This window comes from Oncorhynchus mykiss, chromosome 15, assembly GCF_057628025.1.
Source record: "Oncorhynchus mykiss isolate SJ-2025 chromosome 15, ASM5762802v1, whole genome shotgun sequence".
Lineage (NCBI taxonomy): Eukaryota > Metazoa > Chordata > Actinopteri > Salmoniformes > Salmonidae > Oncorhynchus > Oncorhynchus mykiss.
Genome location: NC_143036.1, coordinates 35,398,877 through 35,420,315, shown reverse-complemented (window position 1 = coordinate 35,420,315; position 21,439 = coordinate 35,398,877). Strand labels below are relative to the sequence as shown.

The 21,439-nt window shown below is 40.4% G+C and overlaps 1 protein-coding gene across 1 annotated transcript in view; it reads right to left on the bottom strand.

Moving 5' to 3' along the window:
• Window positions 1-544: 544 nt before the first annotated feature.
• The window catches only part of LOC110490017 (cadherin-12), a 200,358-nt gene continuing 179,463 nt past the window's right edge, over window positions 545-21,439 (bottom strand). Inside the window, exons 10-12 of the mRNA XM_021563093.3 lie at window positions 18,440-18,557; window positions 16,755-17,006; window positions 545-1,853 (exon numbers count right to left, since the gene is read on the bottom strand). Of these exons, the coding sequence (XP_021418768.2) occupies window positions 1,315-1,853; window positions 16,755-17,006; window positions 18,440-18,557 (909 nt within the window). The 3' untranslated portion in view covers window positions 545-1,314. The remainder of the gene's footprint in view (window positions 1,854-16,754; window positions 17,007-18,439; window positions 18,558-21,439) is intronic.

Below are 21,439 nucleotides of genomic sequence, written 5' to 3'. Positions count from 1 at the left end.
TCTGCATCTGGTCAATGTCAGTAACAGGGTGACTCATTGCTGAAATGGCAGTGTTGTGATTTTCAGAAAGGCCACACTAGAGCACAGGGGCATACTGGTCCATTACAACAGCCACAGAGATCAAACAATACATTCGTAATGGCAGAAGCCAACTATTCAAAATTGATACAGAGCGAAGGGGGTGACTGTTTCATTAAACAAACACTCACAGTTACTCCGCCATACTCTGGCCTCTGGGGATCAGCCTGTTATTAATATGGAAGGCTCCAAGCTTACAATGCTGTCTGTTCCCATTTCTGTTCCATTATCGATGGAATGCTCCCCATTGTCAATATTGTCACCAAAATTCCTAGACATTAGATCAGCTCGCAGGCCCCGGACAGTATTGCAGTAGACTGAGGCTATCGGTACCTTATTTAATCAAACATGGTATTCTGTTTCTGGATAAGAATAATATTACAATTTCACACAAAGCCAAACCAGATTGAGAATGTTCTTTCCCAAAACCAAAACAAAATAGAACAAAACATAAATCAATGAAACATTTGTTTTTACCAGTGGTGTTTATTTAAGAAAACAGTGTTTATTACATTGACTGAACTGCATGATCTTGGTTAGCCCTAAATACATTTTTACAAGTACAAGTCAATACACCTGACTCACCTAACTGAAACTTTCATTTTCGTTTGAGCCATGGAATAATTACAAAATCCTCAAGTGTCCCCCCCCCAAATATGTGTATGATTAAGAGATAAATAGATAAATACGTTAACGAAGAAACCCCTCCCCCAAAAAACTCCATCACAATAAATAAATAATAATAAATAACATTCAAAATATCTTTGGCCAAACTTGGGCCACATAATTGTCCCATAACTTGTCCAACTGAGAGTAGTCTCAAACCCACATGCCTCTGTCTGCCAGTCAGCCTATGCTTGCGTGACCAGATTGAGAGAGAGAGAGATAGAGAGAATAAAAAAAATAAGAAAACAATTATTGAGGCACTTATAAGGATATCAAAGAAGAAAATGCTTGCATTTTCTGTGTTTCTGTCTTTCCCTAGCAGTGAGAAAACAAAGTAGAATAAATAAGACATAAAACAACATTCACTATAAAAGTAGTTGAAAGGCTGTCTTTTTCATCTAGCTATCTATCCTCCTTTTATACATCTTTGTGAATGAGGATAGGAAAAACCCACAAGAAAAAGATTGACAAACAAATTCATTTGCTAAAATAGAAAACCCTGAAATTAAGGGAAAAAAAACTAAAATAATGGCATATTATGTCCACTTTTGGATTCGATGAATAACATAATCAAAGTCTGTTTTCTGTTGTTGTCGTTGTGTCTGACTGAGTGTCCGACTGCTCTCCAAATATTCCTGCCAGAGTCTTAAATCGAGGACCCCATTCGTTGAGGTAATCATAGTCCTCATTGGAATCTACAACCAGAGACTCGATGGAGCTGAGCGACTCCGCTACAGAGCCCTCCCCTTCATAGGCATAGGTAGCTAAAGAGTCATAGGGTGGGGCTGAGTTGTCCACATCGTTTTCTTTCAGTCGCTGATTGATGAAGTTGCAGATATCTGCACTGTCTTGGGAAACAGGCAGTTGGTTTTTGCCGTTTTTTGTCTCGGGTTTGACATCACGTCGGAAAAGGTCCCGGTTCTCTTTCAGGAGTTTCTCCTTGATGACTTTGGGGTTGCAGAGGGTTCCCATGTCGAAAGCGTGGGTGTCCTCTTCGCCCCCGCCCTCGTCGTCATAGTGGATCACATTGTCACGGATGTCCTCCTTGGACGTCATCAGGGTCTCCTTCTTGTTCTGTCGTCTCAGACCCACGTAGAGGACCACAATCACTGGAGAGAGATCATAGAGAGAATTAAACAGTGGTTTATGAACTATGAATCAATCGGAATGGTATTGGTAGCCTATATGGTGGTATATGGTGTTGGTTATAATATTGCTAATACAGCATAGTTTGTGAAAATATAGGCTAAGATATAATATGCAGTGCTACTTGCATGGGGAAATGTAATAGAATGCATTTGATCAATTACCGCACGGCAGTGGTACCGGAGCGCCATGTTGAGGTCCCCCAAGCCATGAGACTCCTGAACAGCTAATCAAAGGGCTTCCCAGACCCCTCTTTTACCCTGCTGCTTCTCTCTGTTTATATTCTATGCATAGTAACTTTAACTCTACCTACTTGTACATATTACCTCAGTTACCTCAACTAACCGGTGCCCCCGCACATTAACTTGATGAAGTGACCAAATCTCCCACACATGTTGTTCCTTAGCAACATACTGTATGTTATGTACTGAGTACTGACCTGACAACAAACATTACATAGCCTACTGACAATGCATCATGCAGCAAAATACACTGATCTTTCCAGGGGGGTGTATGGGTATTCATCTGTAAGGTATTTCCCTTAACTTACAGATACTCTTTTAAGCGTCAAACCCAATGGAATCTCTGCCTGGGACTGCCCATATTGAATTTACATCGCTCACACTAATTTTTTAAAGCAAGGGGAACAAAATATTATTCCACAATTTGTTCCTCCTCCCTGTGGTAATTCACAATAAACATTTCCCATATGGGTATTCAATTGGAGTATTCACAGGGGAAAGCAATGCATGGTTCAACACACACACACACATAGAATGTATTCAATTGAAATGAAGAAAGGATAAGGGAAAAATTTTAATAAAAAGCATGGGTGCTGGAATAGACTGTCCTTCTCCTTCTTCAATATAACTCAAATAGTGCGTCAGCATCCCCCTGTGGTCAAGGTATGTATTTCAAGCACGGTCATTATTATTTGGACATATCTTTCTAGAGTGGTAGCTGTGTGTGATCTATTTGTGATGGGGAGCTGTGCTGATGCGAGGCAGGGCTCATACAGCCAGTTCAACAGACAGTTTGATTTTCCCATTATTTCCACACAGGAAGGAACACCTGGGTTAGCTTGACAAATCCACCATAGAAAATAACTGTCTCTCCCCTCAAAAAAGTGTATTTCTTTAAGTTGTGCTACACACAATTTCTCAGAGACAGCATGACTTGTTCGAATAACAGTTGTGCCAGCCAGAGCCTAAGGGCATGTTGACTCTGAGCTCTGATAACAGTTCTCACCATGTGGTCAACCCTTTCAACACTAACTCTACCTTCACAGAGAGGACAGTGGGTGAAGAGGGCCTTCTTCTTACTAACAAGGACTCATTCAACATGAAAAATATCTCCTTGCAGTTTGCTCAACTAATTTGATATTTGTTGACCCGTAATTTACGATAAATTGACTTGGCCGGAGACAAAGGAGACTTTAGGCCATGGTGTGGTCTAAGTAACACATTTATCCTCTACGGGATCGACATCCCTATACCGGGACAGCTGTTGCTAATGTGAATAGAATGAAGTTGTAAGTAACATCCAACTTTCCAGGACATAGACATGTCTTATATGGAGAAAGCTTAAATTCTTGTTAATCTAACAGCACTGGCCAATTTACAGTAGCTGTTACAGTGAATAAATGCCATGCTAATGTTTAAGAGTGCACAACAACAAAAAACTTTTATCACAGCACTTGATTTGATACATTCACCTCTGAAGGTAAATAATGTACTTACATTCAGTAATATTGCTCTGATGTGTCATCCTGAGGGTCCCAAAGATAAAATGTAGCATAGTTCTGTTTGATATATTCAAATGTAGGATCTGGGTTTTAAAGTTTGAACCCCTGCTGTTTCTGGCCCCACACCCATCCCTCCCGGCCATCTAGATGTGTAAAGGTTAGTGTATTTTCTGTCGGGAAGCTCATTTTCCATCATGTATGACCTTCCCGGTAGTGTGTAAACTTACATTTTCAAGTACAGAGAACATAAAAAATTTATCAGTTGACCAATTCGGCACATTTGGGGACACTTGATAAAAAAATGTGTGCAGTATTGCAATGCTTCACTGGATCAGTCTGAAACTTTGCATATACACCGCTCCCATCTAGTGGTCAAAATCTAAATAGCGTCTAAACTGTAATAATTATAGCCTTTCTCTTTTATTTCAAATATGATAAAGAAATAATTAATAGTTTTTTTGTTTGTATTATCCTTTACCAGATCTAATGTGTTATATTCTCCTAAATTAATTTCACATATTCAAGAACTTGAAAGTGGTTCCTTTCAAATGTTATCAAGAATATGCATATCCTTGCTACAGGCAGTTCGATTTGGGTATGTCATTTTAGGTGAAAATGTAAAAAAAAAAGGGTATGATCCGTAAGAGGTTTTAATACAGAATCCTTCTGTGTACATGCATTCACATTCCATATGCAATATGTGAGAGTAAATTACATATTGGATGCAAGGACATAGTACTAACTGATGTAGCTAGTAGCAATAGCAGTTAATGGCAAATTGTGTTTTCTGAATCGCAAGATTATATAGACATGTTTAATTATGTATGCATGCATCATAACAAATAGTGGTTGATATGAAACTGATAGATACACTTTCAGTTGAACAGTGAGACATCTAATATTTTGTCATGTTGTCTGGTACGTGTCTGGTATGTTTAGCAGTTTGAGCCAGTTCAAGGTCTGATTGCATATTTCTAAGCTAACATATGGAATTGTTTTAAGATGGTCATACCAAGGATTATTTCGCTACTTGATTTAGTATTTTAAGGCCTCTAAGGTGTCAAATAAATAATGATTGGATGAAACATTGAATTTGCCATTACTGCTATTAGCCAATATCATCCCGCTGAATGACAGATTTACTACATGCAACAACAGATAGTGCCAAAAAAATCAAAAGGTAGTTTGTTCTGAAGTGTCTGTCCTATATCTGAGAGATCTCAGGAAACATTTTTTTTTTACTTGTACTGTATTTATCCCTTCATTTTAGGCACTAAACTATTACCATGTATAGTTCCATTCATGTTTTATAAACGCAGATGCGGTGGATTGAGCTCATGTAAAAAAATAGATATCTCTAGTTTAAATTGATGGATTTTGATGGGGATTTTTATTATGTTAATGAGATTTCCGCTGGCCCGCAGAAATTGGCTAAGGGTTAAGCAGATTAAGTATACTAGAAATAATGGCACTGGAATGGATATCTGCCATTTTACGGGCTCCTGAACAAATCTGCTGTTTTTTGCGCTGATCTGAACTTTTTTTGGTACATAATGTTTCCGCCAATGTTTTCTATGACCGAAAAGAGATTCTGGACATCAGAACAGTGATCAATTACCTCGATTTGGACGAAGATTTCTACTTCAACGAATTGGCAGTGCAAGACATACTGGTCACCCGAGACCACGCCCTAATCCTGAAACGAATAGAAATAGACGGCGCAAGAGAGGCTGATGTGCGGGCACCCTGACAAAGACAAGGATTATATACACTGTATAACACATAAACATCACCTGCTCTTTCCATGACAGACTGACCAGGTGAATCCAGGTCAAAGCTATGATCCCTTATTGATATCACTTGTTAAATCCACTTCAATCAGTGTAGATGAAGAGGAGGTGACAGATTAAAGAAGGATTTTTAATTGAGACATGGTGTGCCATTCAGAGCATGAATGGGCAAGACAATCTTGGTTTCATCAGACCAGAGAATCTTGTTTCTCATGGTCTGAGAGTCTTTAAGTGCCTTTTGGCAAATTCCAAGAGGGCTGTCATGTGCCTTTTTCTGAAGAGTGGCTTCTGTCTGGTCACTATAGCACAAATGCCTAATTGATAGAATGCTGCAGAGATGGTTATCCTTCTGAAAGTTTCTCCTATCTCCACAGAGAAACTCTAGAGGTCTGTCAGGGTTACCATTGGGTTCTTGATCACCTCCCTGACCAATTCCTTTTTCTCCCGATTGCTCAGTTTGGCTGGGCAGCCAGCTCAAGGAAGAGTCTTGGTGGTTCCAAACTTCTTCCATTTAAGAATGATTGAGGACACTGTCTTCTTGGAGACCTTCAATGCTGCAGAAGTTTTTTTGCACCCTTCCCCAGATCTGTGCCTAGACACAATCTTGTCTCTGAGCTTTATGGACAATTCCTGTCAATGGTGGGACCTTATATAGATAGGTGTGTGCCTTTTCAAATCATGTCCAATCAATTAAACTTACACAGGTGGATGCCAATCATGTTGTAGGAGCATCTCAAGGATGATTAATGGAAACATGACGTACCTGAGCTCAATTTCGGATCTCATAGAAAAGGGTCATTTCTAAAAATCTGTTTTCACTTTATCATTATGGGGTATTGTGTGTAGATTTATTTAATACATTTTAGATTAAGGCTGTAATGTATAAACATGTGGAAAAAGTCACAGGGTCTGAGTACTTTCCGAAGTTACTGTATGTGAGAATGCTATCCATTGATAACAGCTCAGTGTTCAACACCCTAGTGCCCTCCAAGCTCACCACTAAGCTAAAGACCCTGGTACTGAACACCTCCCTCTGCAACTGGATCCTCAACTTATTTGACTCATCACATATGTTGCTGCAACATTTATTATCCATCATGTTGCCTAATGACTTTATTCCTAGTTATATGAACATATCTACTTCAATTACTTTGTTCCCCTGCACATTGAGTCATTGTATTATTGTTTATTCATTGTGTATTTATTATTACGTTAATACTTTTCTATTTTCTTTCTCTCTGCATTGTTGGGAATGCCCCCAATGTAAGCATTTCACTGTTAGTTTACAGCATGTGATGAATACATTTTTTATTTGATGAGCCTTGTCTTGGCTCATAGGAGGGGGAGCCTATTTCCTGTTTCTGTAGCGTGAGGCAGCTTGATGTACAAGTAAACGACCAGGACAGGACACTAGTCTATTGCAGGGCCTTACCCCAATCTATCTCCTTAATGCAGAGTGCCAAGTAAAGATGAATTGGGTCCCATTTTTTCAGTTTTTTTAATGATTTCACCTGTGTTCGAACTCCCAACTAATTACAAGGCCATTGAGTTGATCTTATAAAGCAGGTTATTCATATTTTAATTGTAATCAACTATATGCGAGGATGTGACATTTGAGTTGTCGTCTTGGCATCCGGGTCCCAAGTGGTCCTGTGTCTCCTCCTACACCTTAGTCTGTAGATCGAATAATGAATTTCCTAGCAACGCAAAGCAGAGCAAAGCAAGCAAGCAATGCATAAGGAAAGCAAAACTACGGGAACATATTTGGAAGGCTGGGCTCTCAAACACTGGCGAGTAACTAGCCTAGGAGATAGACAACTCCATTTACAAACCACAAGACCTTCAGGCGCCGACAGAGATGGCCGCCTCATTTCACGTTCCTAGGAAACTATGCAGTATTTTGTTTTTTTTATGTGTTATTTCTTACATTGTTACCCCAGAAAATCTTAGGTTTTATTACATACAGTCGGGAGGAACTATTGGATATAAGAGCAACATCAATTCACCAACATTACAACCAGGAATACGACTTTCCTGAAGCGGATCCTCTATTTGGCCCACCACCCAGGACAATGGATCGGATCCCAGCCGGCGACCCAAAACAACGGCGCCGCAGAAGAGGCAGATGGAGTGGTCTTCTGGTCGGACTCCGTAGACGAGCACATCGCACACCGAACCCGAGCATACTACTCGCCAATGTCCAGTCGATTGACAACAAGGTAGACGAAATCCGAGCAAGAGTTGCCTTCCAGAGAGACATCAGAGACTGTATCGTTCTTTGTTTCACGGAAACATGGATCACTCGAGAAACGCTATCAGAGTCGGTACAGCCACCTGATTTCTTCACGCATCGCGCCAACAGAAACAAGCATCTCTCTGGTAAGAAGAAGGGCGGGGGTGTATGCCTGTGATTAACGGTGTGATCATAACAACATATAGGAACTTAACATCTTGTTGCACCCACCCCGTTACCGTGGTCATTTTCGTCAACATCCGCTGAATTGCAGAGCGCCAAATTCAAATTAAATTACTAAAAATGAAATCACAACTGCAATATAGCAAAACACAGCTTAGCTTGTTGTTAATAAACCTGTCGTGCCAGATTTCAAAAAAGCTTTTCGGCGAAAGCATACCAAGCGTTTATGTAAATCAAATCAAATCAAATGTTATTTGTCACATACACATGGTTAGCAGATGTTAATGCGAGTGTAGCGAAATGCTTGGGCTTCTAGTTCTGACAACGCAGTAATAACCAACAAGTAATCTAGCTAACAATTCCAAAACTACTACCTTATAGACACAAGTGTAAGGGGATAAAGAATATGTACATAAAGATATATGAATGAGTGATGGTACAGAGCGGCATAGGCAAGATACAGTAGATGGTATTGAGTACAGTATATACATATGAGATGAGTATGTAAACAAAGTGGCATAGTTAAAGTGGCTAGTGATACATGTATTACATAAAAATGCAGTAGATGATATAGAGTACAGTATATACGTATACATATGAGATGAATAATGTAGGGTATGTAAACATTATATTAGGTAGTATTGTTTAAAGTGGCTAGTGATATATTTTACATCATTTCCCATCAATTCCCATTATTAAAGTGGCTGGAGTTGAGTCAGTGTGTTGGCAGCAGCCACTCAATGTTAGTGGTGGCTGTTTAACAGTCTGATGGCCTTGAGATAGAAGCTGTTTTTCAGTCTCTCGGTCCCAGCTTTGATGCACCTGTACTGACCTCGCCATCTGGATGATAGCAGGGTGAACAGGCAGTGGCTCGGGTGGTTGTTGTCCTTGAAGATCTTTATGGCCTTCCTGTGACATCGGGTGGTGTAGGTGTCTTGGAGGGCAGGTATTTTGCCCCCGGTGATGCGTTGTGCAGACCTCACTACCCTCTGGAGAGCCTTACGGTTGTGGGCGGAGCAGTTGCCGTACCAGGCGGTGATACAGCCCGACAGGATGCTCTCGATTGTGCATCTGTAGAAGTTTGTGAGTGCTTTTGGTGACAAGCCAAATTTCTTCAGCCTCCTGAGGTTGAAGAGGCGCTGCTGCGCCTTCTTCACGATGCTGTCTGTGTGGGTGGACCAATTCAGTTTGGACATCTCTCTCAGTAGACAAAACATTACAAACTGCTAGCAGCCAAGTAGATTGGTCATGAAAGTCAGAAAAGCAATAAATTAATCGCTTACCTTTGATGATCTTCGGATGTTGCACTCACGAGACTCCCAGTTAAACAAATGTTCCTTTTGTTCCATAAAGATAATTTTTATATCCAAAATACCTATTTTTGTTAGCGCGTTATGTTCAGGAATCCACAGGCTCGAGCGGTCAAGACCGGGCTGATATTCCAAATAGTATCCGTAAAGTTCGTAGAAACATGTCAAACGTTTTTTATAGTCAATCCTCAGGTTGTTTTTACAATATATAATCGATAATATTTCAACCGGGACTGTAGCTTCTTCAATAGGAGAGAGAAAATGTCTGCTCCTAGCTGTTGCGCATGCAAAACGCTGCTGGCACCCAGCCATACAATGATGCGATGTGATCTTTCTCACTTATTTTTCAAATTAAAAGCCTGAAACTATGTCTAAAGACTGTTCACACCCTGGGGAAGCCATAGGAAAAGGAATCTGGTTGATATCCCTTTAAATGGAGCGAAGGCAGGCTATGGAACAGAGAGCTTTTAGGAAATACAGCAAATTGTATGCATATTCAAGATTCTGGGCCTGAGAAATAGGCAGTTTCATTTTGGTACGTTTTTCATCCAAACATCAAAATACTGCCTGCTACACTCAACAGGTTAACCTTTCTGATCTCCCCATCCCGGATCCGGGTTCGTGAATACAGACTCAAGCTCATTACCATAACGCAACGTTAACTATTCATGAAAATCGCAAATGAAATGAAATAAATATGCTAGCTCTCAAGCTTAGCCTTTTGTTAACAACACTGTCATCTCAGATTTTCAAAATATGCTTCTCAACCATTGCAAAACAAGCATTTGTGTAACAGTATTGATGGCTAACGTAGCATTTAGCATTAGCATTCAGCTGGCAACATTTACACAAAAAAACAGAAAAGCATTCAAAAAAATAATTTACCTTTGAAGAACTTCAGATGTTTTCAATGAGGAGACTCTCAGATAGCAAATGTTCAGTTTTTCCTGAAAGATTATTTGTTTAGGACAAATCGCTCCGTTTTCTGCGTCACGTTTAGCTATGAAAAAACCCCTGTATCCAGGATTGTGTAAATCTATCAGCAAGCTCATTAGCATAACACAACGTTAACTATTTATGAAAATCGCAAATGAAATGAAATAAATATGCCATCTCTCAAGCTTAGCCTTTTGTAAACAACACTGTCATCTCAGATTTTCAAAATATGCTTCTCAACCATAGGAAAACAATAATTTGTGTAAAAGTAGCTAGCTAGAGTTAGCATTTCGCGTTAGCATTTAGCGTTAGCATTAGCATTAGCATCCAGCACGCAACATTAACAAAAACATAAAAGCCTTCAAATAAAATCATTTACCTTTGAAGAACTTCTGATGTTTTCAATGAGGATACTCTCAGTTAGATAGCAGATGCTCAGTTTTTCCAAAAAGATTCCTTGTGTATTAGAAATAGCTCCGTTTTATACATCACATTTGGCTACCAAAAAAAATCCATAAATTCAGTCCTCAAAACGCAAACTTTTTTCCAAATTAACTCCATAATATCGACTGAAAACATGGCAAACGTTGTTTAGAATCAATCATCAAGGTGTTTTTCACATATCTCTTCATTGATACATCGTTCTTGGACACATGCTTTCTCCCCTGAATCAAATGGTAAAGTGGAAGCAGCTGGCAATTGCGCACCGAATTCGACGCAGGACACCAGGCGGACACTTGGAAAATGTAGTCTCTTATGGTCAATCTTCCAATGATATGCCTACAAATACGTCACAATGCTGCTAAGACCTTGGGCGAACGACAGAAAGTGTAGGCTCATTCGTTGCGCAATCACAGCCATATAAGGAGAGAATGGAAAACAGAGCTTCAGAAATTCTGCTAATTCCTGGGTGATGCATCATCTTGGTTTCGCCTGTAGAATGAGTTCTGGGGCACTTACAGACAAAATATTTGCAGATTCTGAAACTTCAGAGTGTTTTCTTTCCAAAACTGTCAAGAATATGCATAGTCGAGCATCTTTTCGTGACAAAATATCGCGCTTAAAACGGGAACGTTTTTTATCCAAAAATGAAATAGCGCCCCTAGAGCTCTAACAGGTTAAGTCCTTTTGTTCACCTGACTTAGAATTATTAACAATCAAATGCCGACCGCATAATCTACCAAGAAAATTCTCTTCAATCATAATCACAGCCGTGTATATTCCTCCCCAAGCAGACAAATCGACGGCCCTGAAAGAACTTCATTCGACTCTATGTAATCCGGAAACCACATATCCTGAGGCTGCGTTTATTGTAGCTGGGGATTTTAACAAGGCTAATCTGAAAACAACACAAAACCCTGGATCATAACTTTCGCAATGCATATAAGACCCTCCCCTGCCCTCCTTTCGGAAAAGCTGACCACGACTCCATTTTGTTGTGACAGAAACTAAAACAGGAAGCACCCATGCTCAGGTCTGTTCAATGCTGGTCCAACCAATCGGATTCCACGCTTCAAGATTTCTTCAATCACGTGGACTGAGATATGTTCCGCATAGCGTCGAACAACAACATTGATGAAAGCGCTGTTTTGGTGAGCGAGTTTATTAGCAAGTGCATTGGTGATGTTGTACCCACAGCATCAAAGTGAGGACCGAGAGACTGAAAAACAACTTCTATGTCAAGGCCATCAGACTGTTAAACAGCCATCACTAACATTGAGTGGCTGCTGCCAACATACTGACTCAACTCTAGCCACTTTAAAAATGGAAAAATTGATGTAATAAATGTTTCACTAGCCACTTTAAACAATGCCACTTTATATAATATTTACATACCCTACTTTACTCATCTTATATGTATATACTGTACTCTATAGCATCTACTGCATCTTGATGTAATAAATGTATCACTAGCCACATTAAACAATGCCACTTTATATCATGTTTACATACCCTTACGTTACCCATCTCATATGTATATACTGTACTCTATACCATCTATTGCATCTTGCCTATGCTGTTCGGCCAACACTCATTCATATATATTTATGTACATATTTTTATTCATTCCTTTACACTTGTGTATATAAGGTAGTTGTTGTGAAATTGTTAGGTTAGATTACTTGTTAGATAATACTGCATGGTCGGAACTAGAAGCACAAGCATTTTGATACACTCGCATTAACATCCACTAACCATGTGTATGTGACAAATACAATTTGATTTGGCTGACCAGGCGGATACAGGAGTCCCATCTCCCAAACATCTGGAAAGGCAGAGGAAGGTTGCACTGGATTAGGAATCCCAGTCGTCAAGTATGTGTGGGCAAGGATAGCTCAAAGCTCCCATACACTACACTATGCTTGTGCAGGCTTCTTTTCACTGACCACTCGCTTGACTGAACTGCCTAATGGCATGCATGAGCGGCTCATGACTCTTCGCATTCCGCTGATGAACAAATCCTCAGCCACAATCATCAGTGATGGAGGGGGTGAGTGTAATTTTAAAACCTTTTGACCACTCTGTATTGGTCACGGGCACAGCCATACTTGACCAACACTGGAAAATAATTACACATTTTTACTGCCGTTCATCACACACACACCCTGGAAACAAGCTGCTATGAATGCAGATGAGCTTATCTTTAAGTGGGATGAGTTTAATTAAGACAATACTCTGAAGACAAGTTTTACAGCCCTGACCTTTAGGGTCAAGTTAAAGCTTAAATCAGTCCGTGACCAAGAAGTACTGAGACAATGGGATTGGATGATATTTTAAGAGGTCAATCCAATTCGGAGGGGAGGGCTCAGGCTCAGCTCCCTCATTCCTATCCATCAAGGCTCATATCTCAGCACTCCATTAATACTTGTTCTGTAATTAAATCCTAGCCCCTTGAACAAGACACAGGAAGTGGCACTTCATTCTGCTCCCAATTGTCACGTCGAAAAATCTGCGAGGTCTGTGAGGATATTCTCACAAAACATTGTTAAATGGACCACAATGATTTGGAGAGCAGATCAAATCAATTTTTTTTGGTAACTTACTGTACACATATTTAGCAGATGTTATTGCGGGTGTAGCGAAATGCTTGATTTCCTAGCTCCAACAGTGCAGTAGTGTCTAACAATTCACAACTGTACACATACATCTAAAAGTAAAAGAATGGAAGTAAGAAATACAGAAATATTTGATTAAGCAATGTCGGAGTTGCATTGACTAAAATGCAGTAGATTAGAATACAGTATATACATATGAGATGAGTAAAGAATTATGTAAACATGATTTAAATATTATTAAAGGTACTAGTGTTCCAGTACTTAAGTGGCCAGTGATTCCAAGTCTATGGATATAGGGCAGCAGCATCTAAGGTGCGTAACCGGGTGGAAGCTGTCTGGTGAAAGCTATTTCACAGTCTGTATACTCTCAATGTTGCAGCAGAAGAACCTGAGGGGGAACAGGCTTTGTTGTGCCCTCTTCACGACTGTCTTGGTGTGTTTGGACCATTCTAGTTTGTTGTTGATGTGGACACAAAGGAACTTGAAGCTCTCTCTTAAAGGTCTTACTCACTTCGGCTACGGAGAGCGTGATCACACAGTCGTCCGGAACAGCTGATGCTCTCATGCATGCCTCAGTGTTGCTTGCCTCGAAGCGAGCATACAAGTGACTTAGCTCTTCTGGTAGGCTCGTGTCACTGGGCAGCTCGCGGCTGTGCTGCCCATTGTATTCTGTAATACTTTGCAAGCCCTGCCACATCCTACGAGTGTCGGAGCCGGTGTGTCGGAGCCGGTGTAGCATGATTCAATCTAAGCCCTGTATTGACTCTTTGCCTGTTTGATGGTTCTTGGCACGGTATTGCGGGATTTCTTGAAAGCTTCCTGGTTATAGTTCTGCACCTTGGAAGCTGCAGCTCTACCCTTTAGCTCAGTGCTATTGTTGCCTGTAATCCATGACTTCTGGTTAAGGTATGTACGTACAGTAACTGTGGGGATGACGTCCTCGATGCACTTATTGATAAAGCCAGTGACTGATGTGGTGTATTCCTCAATGTCATCGGAAGAATCCCAGAACATGTTCCAGTCTGTGATAGTGAAACAGTCCTGTAGTTTAGCATCTGCTTCATCTGACCAATTTTGTATAGACCGACTCACTGGTGCTTCCTGCTTTCATTTTTGCTTGTAAGCAGGAATCAGTAGGATAGAGTTGTGGTCGGATTTAACAAATGGTGGGCGAGGGAGAGCTTTGTACGCATCTCTGTGTGTGGAGTACAGGTGATCTATATTTTTTTTTACCTCTGTTTGTTTGTTTAACATGTTGATAGAGATTTTGTAGAATTTATTTTAGTTTCCCTGCATTAAAGTCTCCGGCCACTAGGAGCGCTGCCTCTGGGTGAGTGGTTTCCTGTTTGCTTATTTCCTTATACAGCTGACTGAGTGCGGTCTTAGTGCCAGCATCTGTTTGTGGTGGTAAATAAACAGCCACGAAAAGTATAGCTGAGAACTCTCTAGGCAAGTAGTGTGGCCTGCAATTTATCACAATATACTCTACTTCAGGCGAGCAAAATCTAGAGACTCCCTTAGATTTCGTGCTCCAGCTGTTGTTTAAAAATATGTATAGACCGCCCCCCCCCCTCGTCTTACCCGAGTGTGCTGTTCTATCCTGCCGGTGCAGCGTATATCCCGCTAGCTAAATATCCATGTCGTCATTCAGCCACGATTCCGGTAAGTTTTTTATGTCCCGTTCGTGATCGTACCTCGTCTAATTTATTGTCCAATGATTGCAAATTGGCAAGTAATGTTGACGGTAACGGCAGCTCTACTACTCGCATTCTGCGGGTCCTGATGAGGCATCCGGCTCTTCATCCTTTGTACCTGCGTCGCTTCCTCTTGCGAATAACTGGAATGTCGGACCTGCCGGGTATTTGGAGAATGTCATGTGAGTCTTGCTTGTTGTTGAGAAAATCTTTGCTTGTTGTTGAGAAAATCTTTCTAATCCGAGGTGAGTGATTGCTGTCTTGATATCCAGAAGCTCTTTTCTGCCGTAAGATACGGTTGCAGAAACATTATGTAGAAAATAAGGTACAAATAACGCAAAAAAACCCACATAATAGCAAAATTGGTTGGGCGCCTGTAAAACTGCTGCCATTTCTTCCGGCACCATTATCAGATTTAGTTCTAGTGTAGTTCTTTGAGGGCAGTTGTGGTATCAGCTTGAGGGGGAAAATAACCGGCTGTGACTATAAGAATTATCTTCGGAGGTAATACGGTCGGCATTTGATTGTGAAGTATTCTAGGTCAGGTGAACAAAATAACTTGAGTTTCTGCATGTTATCACAATTACACCATGAATAGGTAATCATGAAACATACCCCCCTGCCTTTCTTCTTCTCAGAGTTCTTTATTCCTGTCTGCGCAGTATACTGAGAACCCAGCTGGCTGTATGGATGGGGACAGTATATCCCGAGAGAGCCGTGTTTCTGTGAAACAGTGTATGTTACAATCTTTGATGTCTCTCTGGACGGAGATCCTTGCCCTGAGCTTGTCTACTTTATTATCCAGAGACTGAACGTTATTGAGTAATATACTTGGAATTGATGGATGGTGTGCACGCCTCCTGACAAAACGTCTACTCTGAATCCCTCTTCTCCGCTGGCAGTGCTTTGGAGTAGCCGCTGGATTAATTCACTTGCCCTGGGGGGTGCGAACAAAGATTCCAATTCGTATTCCTTGTTGTAATGCTGGCGAGTTACCCTTGCTTTGATATCCCACCCAAAATTCCATCTGTATGTAATAACACAAAAGAAAATCTAGGCTAATCATGTCAGAAATAACACAGAAAAAAAGGAAATACTGCAAAGTTGATTAGGAGCTAGAAGTTGAGCTGTCACATCTGTCGGCCCCATCTGTGAACTAAATAGCCAGTGTGAGCTAATCTATCGGGCAGTGGCATCAGTTTCTCTGAGAGCTAAATTATTTTTGCCACCGGCCAAACCAACCAATACTATAGTTTTAGTAAGGCAAGTGGTTATGATTCGTCAGCTTGTAGGGGTAAGGGTTGCATTACAGCTAGGGTTAGGGCTAGCCTTCATAAGTGATGTTAATGTGGGTTTTTCTTCTGGGTTGTCTGTACAGTGACAAACACCGATCTGTTACACAGTCATTACTGTAAATGACTCATCTAGTAGAATCCCTTAAGGCAAAACACATGAATTTCACATGTGAACTTGTGTGAAGTTAATGTGATAACATGACAACATGTAAAACAACATGTAATAACATGAAACTAAACGTGACATATTAGCAATTTTTAAGTGCTCCAAAAACATATGTTTTCACATGTGAAATTTCATGTTAAAGCATGTGTTTTTTTGTTTTAGGGATAACGATGCCCAGAAAAAGGTTTATCAGAGTCCCTGTACTATGCCCCACCAGGAGAATTACACAGTCATAATTTAGTAGAACCTACCACAAGAGTAAATTACTCAATACTCACCCAGTAGAATGACAATACACTGACTGTTGTGGTGGTTATTCTGGTAGTTATGACACTGCTTTGTGGGTATGTTAGTGTTTTTGTGAACGTTGGTTCATGCTCTGGGTGGGCCTTACAAGGATAAACAGCATAACAGTCAATTCTCACTAGGAGGAGTGAATGAGGCATAAATTACTCACCTAGTAGAATGACAATGCACAGGAGGATGGCTATCAGAGCCCCTGTACTCAGCCCCACCGGGAGGAAGATGGCCTCTGCGCTGCAGGTGAGGAGTGATCCGTCTGACTCGCAGCCACACACACGGATGGTCAGGATGCCTGTGCTGCTTTGGACGGGGTAGCCGCTGTCCTGGATTACAACGGGCAGGAAGTAGATCTTCTGGGAACGCCGTCGAAAACCGCTCTGCAGAGTCACTATCCCGGCTGTGTTATCTGGGACAGAAATAAACAAAACACCCGTTGTTTAACTATGGTTGAATAGTAATATAGTCTTATTAAGGATATGGAACAAAGAAGCAGCCACTGTTAATAGTCTTATTTGGGATACACTAACCTATTACAATGAGACAATGAACCTGTGTTTTCTTGTGCATGTGTGCCTGTTGGAAATTACATCAGAAATGTTGTAAGTTGGTTGTTTTACTGTCCCATGTCATAAACAAGGCCGACCTGACATTACATCAGCCAGCATGTTGCCTCAGAAAAACATTTAAACTGCCTACGGGACAACATGGCAGCCTTACCCCCTACAACTGAGTGCTCTGGGAAACTGTTTGGTTTTGTTCATTCAGCTAACATTGCCTGCAAAGAAGAGTAAGGTAAGTATGTACTCAGAAAGTAAGGTGGTGTTGGGGCTGGTGCTGGTGCTGCCGCAGGTGTGAAGTTGGTCAGAGGAATAGACCTGGACAGTGTTTCTCAGGAACGAGGCGATGTGTCAGCTTGGACCAGCCCCAAACCTGTCCACTGTGTCTAGACTGTCTGACCCCTGTCAGGATTGGTTTGTTCGTCTGACAAGGCCTGGGACTTTTTCCTGACAGGGGTTCAAGGTGTCAAAAGATACTTTCAATTTTATGCACAGACTATGGGCTCTGGTCAAAAGTAGTGCACCATAAAGGGAAAAGGGTGCCATTTGGGATGCCATCTGTATTTCTTCTCCTTTCTCCTGCTTTGCTAGACTTCGCCAGTGGTGATTTAAATGCCTTGTCCCTGCATATCAGATCTCACCCCTGTATCTGGCGATTGTGTCTGTTGGCAATGTGATGGCAGGGCAAAAAGCTGTGAGACGCTGTGTCCAAAAAGTAAAACTGGATCAGAGGTTCAAGCCAGGTCTCTCTTCAAGGTTGAGAAATGCATTCGTTTCCACAGCTTCATACTGCAATAGGTCACAGTCACACTTGTTTTTACCCTCCTTTGCATGTTAGACATCCAAGGCTGTGTTTCACAATATCCCCATTGGAAAGAGACACCATACCTTTCTGAGAATATATTATATGACAACATCAATTCTATAGAATTGACTCAACAGTACACATTTTTCTACATTTATAATAATCACAAATCAATTATATTACACAGTTGACTCCCAATGATGGTAATGGCCATGGCTCCTGCACAAAATGTCTAGAAATATATATTATTTTGCTTGGATATGTAAGATAACACTGTATATCAGGTCCTCACAAAAACACAAGCTACTCACAACACAAGTCTAAAGGTTAAAGGCTGTGACCTTGTTGCAGGTGTTATGATGGATGCACTGTATCACCTAGAGATATGTTAGATGCTGTCATCATAATTCTTCACTATCAGGACTACTTTTTCTTCCTCACTGGCATAGTGTCAGAAACCTGGTCAAGATAACTCACTTCCAAAGTCTCGGATAGTGAAGTTCTTGTTGTTGATGTCCTTCTCTGACGGTTTGAAGGAGAACTTATGACCATTTTGAGGCAGATCCTGGTCCTTTGCACTGAAGGTTTGAATTACCTGAGAGAGAAACAGTTTTTACATTAAACTGGCACACTGCCCCACCCCCTTTTTTTTCTCACAATCTACATTGTGAGAATCTTACAATCTTACAATCTACATGTGGATAATATGAGTATTTTTTTCCTGGTTGGCTAGGCCAAATATGACTGAAAACAAAGCCACTAATTAAAGGGTGGATCACAGGTGCGGGTTAAGAATATTTTTTACTAATGATGACGATGATTCATTGAAACATTCCGACAAATATTTAGGTAGATAGTTACCAACACATCAAATAATCTGTTTTGCGATTGTCCTAGTTTCTGTGTATAAGAAACAGGTTTTAATTTACCTTAAATGTTCCTGAGGGAGAAATATGAATGATTTGTTCTCGGCTACAAAATGCATTTGGAATTTTAATATACAGAGGTAGTTTTATATTTTTCTAGTTATTTTATATACGATACACTCACACTGTTGGGACATTAGGTTATACTTTAAGTTATGTGACTCATAAAGTTACATTAAGGAGTTTTTTTCTACATATTTCTTTGACTGGCAAAAATATTAAAAACATGCCCCCTGCAGCCTTTTCTCAGAGTGAACATACTGTATTCCCCTGACCACTCCCATGAACACACAATGAATCATAGACTCACTATGCCCCATTCAACAGAAACAATTGAAATCAAATTAAGAATGCAGTTTTTATTTATCTAAATCTTTGCAACAATAAAGCCTTGTTTTATTATCACTGTGTAATGGCCAAAACCTGGACACAAAGCGATCTATACATTCGTGTGACCTGAACAGGGACATATCCGTAAGAGAAAATTAATTAAACATTGTTTCTAGATGCACATATTCTAATTATGTTGTGTTGTACTTGTCTAAGGGCAACAGGGGGTAATGGATTCCTGTCACAGTCGATCAATGCACAGGGCTATGATCTCAATGGGAGGTTGTTTAGCCTCGTCTCTCATCCTCTCTTCGCTTCTACTTGCCTCGCCTCGAAACACTCCTCTTCCCTAATCTACTCTGCTCTCCTCTGTGTGGCTTCAGTTTGGGATGATAGCCCCTTGCTTCACTAAACTCTACCCTCTTAATTTTAGAATGCATTCAGATACATGTAATTGTGTTTCTGATAAGAGAGATTTCTTATTTTCTCTTTTTAATCCATTTCACTGAGAATACACAAACAGTGTGGTTGTCACAATCCATTAGCTGTGAAGGAACAGAACCTTTATCCTGCATTGTCTACACCTGAAATTGTTGTATGTCCTAAGGCAAACATCTCTGCTTAAAGAAGTCATATTGTATGCCTTCTGCATAGCCTTCCTTGCTGCTTTCAAATGGAAATATGTATCTCTTGTTTTTCTCACCTGAATACATCCCTGGTTTACTGTTCAGGGGAGGTTGGTATTTTGGTATTTGGTATTTTATTAGGATCCCCATTAGCTGTTGCAAAAGCAGCAGCTACTCTTCCTGGGGTCCACAAAAAACATGAAACATAATACAGAATGACATAATACAGAACATCAATAGACAAGAACAGCTCAAAGACAGAACTACATACATTGCTGCTGCACAGTGTGATTTGCTTCAGAATACCTGTACTGCACTGTAAGTGCTTTGTCTGTTCTTTGGCAGGCAATTTGAGGGGGGCTAATCATCGAAGGGTATGATGGCTTACAAGAGAAGATCACCAACCAGCTGTGAGTAGCAGCTGGCGGAATCTTCCTGTTAAAAGTACTAGTATGGAAAGCATGGAGCCAAACGGATATTATTCTCCGAGGGAGAAGAACGTTAAGTTAATGGTACATCTTGGCGATGGTTAATACTAGAGTTCCTGAAAATAGTTAGATCTAATGTTGTAGGGTTGAGGTCAAGATTAGAAGTGGCAATCACCAGATCTGAAAAATGTGTAAATAATATATAATTAAAATAAAGGTTCATTGAGCAAGACATAACCCACTCTGCACACCACATCATTTCAATGTGGATAATTGGGTAATACTTGGTTGAGACGTTGATCAATGAAATTCTAACCTATAGTCACCCACTCAAAAAGTGTGTTTAATTTCCAATGTATAATCACAATGCTTTCAGCCATCTAAAAGCACAACCAAAATCCAATGGAAAAAATGTCAGATTTCTGGTTGTCACCCAAATGTCTATCACTGTAATTTCAATCATTTAAAAGCACAGCAAAGTTCAAATGGGAATAGAATTTCAGATATGTTGTTTATTTATATAACAGATTGTGTTATCACTGTGCTTCATCTAATAGTGGAACCAAATTACCTTGATTGCAGTTCAGAATACATTGAAAGTACGTGGTGCAAGTGATCTATGCAGTTTGAGATTCTACGCAGATTATTACTGCAAATGTGAAGATCTACACAGACCTGGGACGACTTATGCATGCTATCTTGAATATGCAGACTTTATATGATTAGCTACATAAGACGAAATGTATAATTACAGTAACCTCAAAATGTGGCCATGGATGTGTTACTCATTTCAAGGTTGAATGTTACATTCGTTTGTAAAATAGCCTTAACTTTAAGCTGTTTACTGTGATACAAAAGCAATTAGGGGTTCAAGCAAGCGAAGCTGCGTGAAACCCGATTCTACATGTTGACATTGCTTTTTAGGGGTTCCAGGATAGCATCTCAAGCAACATGGCCGCTATTGATCAGTAAACATTGACGTGGGCGTGGTCTTGGTCATAAATACATATAACTCTGACACGGATATTTGTATTGTAACAAAACTTTATACACATGTACCAAACCAGACTCAACATATCTAAGCACATTCAGATCAACCATACTGTGGTGCTATAACAGGCACATGTTTATATCTCCTGATCTGTTAGACTCAGAATAATGAAATTT